This window comes from Rhamphochromis sp. 'chilingali', assembly GCF_963969265.1.
Source record: "Rhamphochromis sp. 'chilingali' genome assembly, chromosome: 17".
Classification (NCBI taxonomy): Eukaryota; Metazoa; Chordata; class Actinopteri; order Cichliformes; family Cichlidae; genus Rhamphochromis; species Rhamphochromis sp. 'chilingali'.
In genome coordinates, this window is record NC_137944.1 from 3,465,643 (window position 1) to 3,473,975 (window position 8,333).

The 8,333-nt window shown below is 40.1% G+C and overlaps 1 protein-coding gene across 3 annotated transcripts in view; it reads left to right on the forward strand.

Annotated features, from left to right (window-relative positions):
- Nucleotides 1–8,116, forward strand: part of phf14 (PHD finger protein 14) — a 145,655-nt gene extending 137,539 nt beyond the window's left edge. Inside the window, exon 19 of one of the 3 annotated variants that reach the window (XM_080862212.1) lies at nt 6,084–8,116. In XM_080862212.1, the coding sequence (XP_080718338.1) occupies nt 6,084–6,158 (75 nt within the window). In that variant the 3' untranslated portion in view covers nt 6,159–8,116. The remainder of the gene's footprint in view (nt 1–6,083) is intronic. The other 2 variants (XM_080862214.1, XM_080862213.1) reach the window with 2 other exon arrangements.
- The last annotated feature ends 217 nt before the right edge of the window (nt 8,117–8,333 follow it).

Genomic DNA, 8,333 nt, shown 5'->3' on the forward strand with positions numbered 1-8,333 from the left:
AGCAGGGAAAAAAAGCTTCTTTTTTCTTTCCCACTGTCGCAAAAGTGCTTGCTCATAGGGGGTCATATGATTGTTGGATTTTCTCTGAATTTATTATTGTAGGGTCTACCTTACAATATAAAGCACCTTGAGGCAACTGTTGTGAATTTGCGCTGTATAAATAAAATTGAGGAATCTAAAATTCAATTCAATTTAATTTAAAATAGCCATCCTTGGATTTCTTGACATTACTGCAAACCTTGGCCTTCTCTCAATGATCCTCATGATGTAGTCACCTGAAATGGTTTTCACTTCACAGCCTTATCAGTGTTCATTTGTGGAATTTTTTGCCTTCTTAATGGGAATGGGATCAAAAAAGTTAGTACACACCTCACCTCCATATAGATTATTTATTATATAATGGAAGATATTAGAATACCCATCCTTCCCCGCTGCCTCTCACTGTTGGCAACTGCAGTCCAGCCCCTCTCAAAGACTGTGCCTGTGTTGTTAAGACGTTAAGATAAGCGACTATACTGAATCATGGGACAATATTGAAGATATGACACTTTGATGCAATGTAAAGTAGTCAGTGTATAGCTTGTATAACAGTGTAAATTTGCTGTCAGCTCAAATAACTCAACAATACAGCCATGTAAAAGATCTCTGATATATGCCGATGCTTGTCCATGCAGAGCCCTGAATGTCAAAGTCATAATCTTAAAGTGGACTCTGAATTTAATGGGGAGCTAGTGCAGCAGGATCAGCAGGGGTGTGACATGAGAGTACTTGGAAGACTTGGTCAGAAGCCTTGTAGCAGTATTCTGAACACTTTGCAGACATTCCATGGAGGCCTTCCATAGTGAAACTTAGTCTATTAGACTCCATGCCCCAGATTTCACTCCATGAGAGTTTCCTCTTTTCCACACTCTCCCAATTCATCCAGCAACCCTGCTTGGCCAGTACCACGGCTCTGGCATGTCTGGCTGTTTCCTCCTGTCGACGCACCTACTCCACCACCATTTTTCGACGTTCAGTTACAGATGCCTGTTGCGACCAAGGTGTTACTGCGCCATGACCAAATCCCCCTCTTTCCTGTTGGACATGACCCACCACGTCACGATGCCAAAGAGCGGATTTCGCCTGTAGCACAGATGTGGCTGGGATCCACTTCCTCCGCGTTGCTAGGGTGGGAGCAGTGCCTCTCACTATGGGGTCCCAGGAGTCCATGAGTGACATCTCAAGCCTCACTTTTGCACATTTAATCTCCTCGACCAGGCAGGGGATAGGCAATGACAGTATCCCGTCGCTGTAGAGTCCAACGCTGCTGAGGCATTTGGGAAGTCCGAGCCACTTCTTAACGTAGGAGCTCACTAGCTTCTCTAGTCGATTGGCATGATTGAGTGAGACCTCGTACATTGTCAACGGCCACAGTAGTCTGTGTAATAACCCAAACTGGAAGCACCAGAGCTTCAGTTTCTCTGGGAGTGCAGTGTTGTTAATCCACTTGAGGTCATCAACCAAGTTCTGCCTTAATTGTTCTAGTTGCCACGTATCATTGAGGTCTGCATTATACCACCGTCCCAGGCTCTTTATGGGCTTCTCTAAGACTGTTGGAATTGGTTCTCCACTGATATAGAATTGCTCGGCTGTCAGTTTTCCTTTTGTGATGGAGATGCTGTGAGATCTACTTGGCTTAAACTCCATTTTTGCCCATTCTATGTTTTCCAGGAGCTTCTGTAGCAATCGCCTAGTACATGGTTTTGTTGTTGTAGTGATGTCATGTCATCCATGTAGGCCCGAATGGGAGGAAGACGAAGGCCACTCTTGAGTCTCTCACCTCCCACTACCCACCAGGATGCCCGTATGACCAACTCCATTGCCATGATAAATGCCAGAGGGGAAATCGTGCAGTCTGCCATAACTCCAATTTCCAGGTGCTGGCAGGCTGTAGTGGTGTTCTCAGCTGTCACACAAAACTGTAAATCCTGAAAGTAGATCTTGACCAGTCCTGTGATGTGGTTTGGTACGCTGAAATAGTTGAAGGCCATCCACAAGATCTTGTGCGGAACTGACCCAAAGGCATTGGCAAGGTCTAAAAACACCACTTGAAGGTCTCTTCGTTCTTTCTTGGCAGTTTGAATCTGGTGCCAGATGATGCTGGCATGCTCCAGACATCCCAAGAAGCCCGGGATGCCGGCCTTCTGCACTGATGTGTCAATATATAGTAGTTTCTTTGCAGGAAGGTAGATAGCCTTTGGGCCAAGACACCGAAGAAGATCTTTCCCTCTACGTTCAGCAGGCTGATCTGGCGAAACTGGCTGAGCATGGAGACAGCTGGTGAAATAATCAAGTGCAAGGCAGCTGTTGCCTGGGAGCCAAGGAAACCTCTTTCTATTGAAGAGGTGGAGTCAGCCCCACCTAAGGCCCATGAAGTTCGCATTAAGATCTCTGCTACAGGCGTGTGTCATACAGATGCCTACACTCTGAGTGGCAGTGACCCTGAGGGGCTTTTCCCTGTTAGCTTGGGACACGATGGTGCTGGAACGTTTGAAAGTGTTGGCGAAGGTGTTACCAAGTTTAAGCCAGGTGATACTGTCATCCCGTTGTATGTGCCTCAGTGTGGTGAATGCAAATTCTGCAAAAACTCCAAGACTAACCTTTGCCAGAAAATTAGAGTAACCCAGGGTCAGGGTCTGCTTCCTGATAAGACATCACGCTTTACTTGCAGGGGAAAGCAAGTGTATCACTTCATGGGGACCAGCACCTATTTTATGTTCCACATTCTTGCATTTCATGCTCTTAATTACTGAATTCTGTCTAATTGCTGCTGCTAGTGGTTCAATAAAAATTGCAAACAGTGAAGGGGAAAGTGGGCATCCCTGCCTGGTGCCCCTCAGGAGACAGAAGCTGGAGGATGTTTGGTCATTTGTTTTGACACAAGCTGTTGGGGAATTATATAATATTTTTAACCAGTTAATGAAAGAGGATCCAAAACCAAATTTGTGTAAAGTTGCAAATAGAAATTTCCAGTTAACTCTGTCAAATGCTTTTTCTGCATCTAAAGAAAATATTGTAGTTTCTAGGTTTTTACTGTATGAGTAGTCTATCAAATTGAGTAACCTACGTGTATTTGTTGATGAGTGCCTACCTTTTATGAAACCAGTTTGGTCAGGATGAATTAAGACGGGGATTATTTTCTCTAATCTTTTTGAGAGAGCTTTGCAGATTATTTTAAGGTCTACATTTATAAGGGATATTGGACGATAGCTTGAGGGATATACAGGGTCTTTGCCTGGTTTTAGCAGGAGATTAATGTTTGCAGAATTCCTATTTGATGGAAGTCTGCCCTTTTCTTTGATTTCCAACAACGTTCTGTAGAAAACTGGTGCTAGAATCGACCAGAATTCTTTGTAGAATTCTGCAGGAAAGCCGTCTGGACCTGGAGCCTTATTATTGGGCATACTTATCAGGGCTTCCTGGAGTTCACCTGGTGTCAGTGGTGAATCCACTGCCATTGCTTGAGTGTCTAATAATTTTGGAAGAGTTATGTTGTCCAAAAACTGATCCATTTCTTTTTTAGATGGGTTTATTTGTGGTGAATACAATCTTTTATAGAAATCCATGAAAATGTTGTTTATTTGTTTCGGGTCATATACCCAGATGGATCTTGAACAGCACATATAGTTGTTTTTTCTTTATTTATTTTTAGCTGGTTTGCTAGAAATTGACCGGATTTATTACCATGTTCATAATTTTGTAGGCGTAGTCTTTGTACTAAGAATTTTGTTTTCTTATCAATTATCTCATTTAATTCTAGTTTTGTTTTGCGTATTTTGTTCAATGTTTCCTGATCTTGGTGGGACGCGTAGGCTTCTTCTAGTGATTTGATGTTTTTTTCTAATTCCTGAATATTTTTGTTTTCTTCTTTCTTTTTATGTGGTGAGAAAGAAATTATTTTACCTCTCATCACAGCTTTCCCTGCTTCCCATAGAACAGATGCTGATGTTCCGGGAGTGTCATTATAGTCTAAATATGATATTATATAAAACTGGCGTTTCATTTTTAAACTTGAGTGCGTCAAACCAGACACGGATGGTATTTGTAACAAAGAGGTTTGATGTATCTTTCATCAGATCTTTATACTTTGCGGAGTACAGGTAAGTGCTGAGCGGTAAGGGGGTAGTGCTTGTCCTTTCTAAATTTACCCAGGGTAAGGTTGTCGTTGAAAACCAGCATGAGGCCGCAGAAAGCTGGGCAGCCCAGTAGTACCATTTGAGGTTTGGAACACACAGACCTCCCCTGTCATACAGGAGATATAGTAGCGAAAGGCGCAGTCTGGCTCTTCTATTATTCCAAATGAATTTAATGAATATTGTTTTTGCCTTTGTGAAGAAGTCATCTGGAGGGCTGAGAGGAATGACTTGGAAGTGACTCTTTTTTAAAATATTTAATAAAGTCTCTTTAAGCATTGATGTATTAAATCTCCAGTTTTTACTTGGCGTAGTATTATTCTTGTGCATTAGTGTTAAAGATACAGGAGCATGATCGCTGATAGCTATAGGGTGAATCTGTGTCTGAAATGCCACTGAAGGATTCATTGTGAATGAGTTTATCTAATTAAATTGCAGCTTTTCTGTCAATATTTTGAAAATATCCTTCCTGCCATGTGGGGAATGATGTAAAAAGTTTGAGAACACCCCCCCCCCCCCCCCCCAAAAAAAGATAAAAAATAAAAAAAAGCTTCAGCTCCTGACTATTTTATATAGCACCAGACCCCTACGGCACCTACAATGGATGGTGGGGCCTTGTCAAAAGGTGGGCCCGGGTGACCCTGTCGTGAGCAGGGTAAGCTGATCCCTTGTTCTCGTTTCTGTCTGAATCCCTCTGTTCCCTTACCCAGTGTTCATGATCATCCCTCAGTATTTCATTTTCCCCATAGCAGTGGTCTTTTGCATGTGCATATGATCAAAGCTAACAATTACATTACCCCGGTTAGTAGTCTTACTACTCAACAACAAAGGTGTCATACTCCTGCTGCAATATTTTTTATCTTAAGATGGATTTTCAGTTACTGCCTTTTTTGAGCTATTGAGTTTCTCTAATTAAGCCAGACACACCCCATTGGCAAAATAAATAAATAATATTACTATTATTTAAAGAATTAGTTTGTCTGTGTGACTTGAATTTTAACATGCTAACCTAATGAGGCAACAGCAGGCAATGTACTCTTTAGTGTCTCTTTTTTCAGTATTCTATTATAAGCCAAGAAGTGAGATCAACTCCTACTGGATAACTATTTTCTGTGTAGAAAGAGGGGGAAATTCTTGCTGGACAGTAAGGCTCGAAGGTCGTCTTGTTGCTTGGAGGTTCAGAAGAATGCTGACAGATTTTCATACCTCATACTTTACACCTAAAGTTAATATAAGCAACAACAACAAAAAATTTATTTTACAATCCTTAAATGAGTCAATGACTACAAGGGATTTTCATAAAAGTAATAAAAACCATCCTTATATTGTGTTTATAATTACTTTTAAAAGTAAATGTAAAAAGGCGTTGGATTAAGTGTTTAGAAATGACAGCCATTTTTGTAAATAGTCCCTGTGTTTTAAGAGGCTTGAGTAACTGGACAAATTAACATGATATTAATTACAAGGACTTCACTCACTATGTGTTAACAGACCTCTCTGCATTGAATCATATCTGTTATTAACCTCTGTCTCTCTTCCACAGCATGTCTTTTATCCTGTCTTCCTTCTCTCACCCCAAACAATCACAGCAGATGGCCCCGCCCCTCCCTGAGCCTGGTTCTGCCGGAGGTTTCTTCCTGTTAAAAGGGAGTTTTTCCTTCCCACTGTCGCCAAAGTGCTTGCTCATAGGGGGTCATATGATTGTTGGGTTTTTCTCTGTATCTATGAAGCGCCTTGAGGCGACTTTTGTTGTGATTTGGCGCTATATAAATAAAATTGAATTGAATTGAATTTTGAAAGTAGAAACAAATTACATCTTATCCCTCCTTAGTTTTGGTCAGGGAACCTGAAAACACTGTAGTGGTTTTTGTGTATATGTTGTCTATATAAAAGTGTGCTGTGTCTTTGCAGGAGGAAGAGGAAGAGCCGATGGAGGAAGATGAGGCTGTTCAAGAGGAAACAGCAGAGCGGGGGAATCCAAACTAATCCAGATAGAGAGGACACAAACACACCTTCTTAATGGCTGCGCTGCCACTCTGCTTTTGTTGTTCAGACTAAAGCACATGTAACTTTCTACTAGTTTCCCAAAGTTTGTAGACAAACAGCTTTTAGCTTCTACTTTAGGTTAGCAACCAGAGGTGTATTTTGACAAATGGTATTCAAATGTTGATATCTTTACTTTCAAGGAAAGAATTTGTAATTTTTACGGATGAGGGTGAAACCGACAGGTTTCAGACAGCCTTATGAAGCACATGAAATCATCCAGCACAGGAGTACACACAGAAACATATATTACTGAGCTCCTTCTACAGCAGTGTCTGACTCTTTACTCTGCTTTCATACACTTATGATCATCATGCCACACAAAGTATGCTCAGTGTCCTGTTTACAAGATGACACTTTTTCGTCAGAGCCCATAGAGCACCCCCCTATTCCCTGCTGACCATGCTTACACACTTAAACCAGTCAGAGGTCAGCAGTAATACCTCCAACAACTTTCAATGTGTGTTTAACTGGAGCATTTTATTTTTGTATCTTATTCATACCACCAGGATTTCCTACTTCTTATGAACTTATGTAACTAAACAAGTGAGAAAATAAGGTTTTAGGATTTGTTTTTTTGTTGATTTTTTTTTTTTTAACTTTTATTTTCAGCAGTACAAAACTTATTATGCTACATTTTGCCTTTGGATCTTAATGAATATCTTGTTTAGGAAATATATCTACTTAAGTATTTTATTTATATACTTTGTAAAGTAGAATTAGTTTGGAACTCTTTTACTTCTTTTTCATAGGTTGTTTGACCTGCTTGTAGGCTGTAATCATAACTAAATGTCCATGCTCTCACTCACTTTGCAATTGAAATTTAACATCAATTGAGGCCAAAGAGCATGGCCTTAAGAGGTCAAGTGCACTACAACTTAAGAAATTCAATTCAATTAAGTTTTATTTATTTAGCGCCAAATCACAACAACAGTTGCCTCAAGGTGCTTTATATTGTAAGGTAGAGCCTACAATAATGCATACAGAGAAAAACCCAACAATCATATGACCCCCTATGAGCAACCACTTTGGCGACAGTGGGAAGGAAAAACTCCCTTTTAACAGGAAGAAACCTCCGGCAGAACCAGGCTCAGGGAGGGGCGGGGCCATCTGCTGTGATTGGTTGGGGTGAAAGAAGGAAGACAGGATGAAGACATGCTGTCTTTATCCTGTCTTCCTTTATTAATGACAGCAAATAGAAAAATGGCATAAAAGCACACAAAACACAACAGAAGGTGAATAAAACATAGTGGAGAAAGGGGGGAAAAAACACTGCACCAGCTCACAAAAAAACAGAATTATTAGGAGTATTTTTGAAGCATTTGTTCCATCAACCTTTGTTTTGTGTCTTGGAGTTTTGTGTGCCTATTAGACCTTTTTTCTATTTGCTGGTATTTTTTTTTAAGTTGCAGTGTATTTGACTTCTCAGGGCCACTGTAAAGGAAGCAGCAAAAGTGTTATCTCACATCAACTGCTACAGTATCCACAACCTTAGAAATGTTTGAAAGTGGTGACTACATTTAGTTTCTATGACTGTTAACAGAGAGTAAACGAATCATTAGATTTGACCAGAGATCATGGCCTGTCAGATTTTTTGCCTGTCAGCAAATCTGAAGCTATCCCTTAAAGTGCCAATAAATCCGAATTGGAAAGCCTAAATGCTTCTCTATCACTTAAACTCACTAACACACGTTCAAAGTCTCATTCTCTAGTTATTAGCCTGTTTAGCGTCATACTACCTGGAGTAACACATCATCAGAAAGTAATAGTTGCAAAAAACCAAGAACTTTACATTTTATACAAAGCCAGAAAATACTACAGGAGCCGGATTACTATGGGCAGAAATCTGTGCCATCAGAAACTGAATTTGAATAAGTTCAATTTGAATTTGAATTGCTCAGATTGAATCTGAATTGTAACTTGAATAAATGCTTTTGAAAACTGAATTTGAATTAGTCTAAATTGAAATTGAATTTATGGTTTGAAAATGATCATCACTAAATTGAAATTGAATTTTATATTTTGAAAATGAATTGATTTGCTTTGAAGCTGCATTTTATCCTTTAAAAATTCAGCTCTCGAATAATTTCAGTTTCATTTCTCACCATTCAGTTTCAG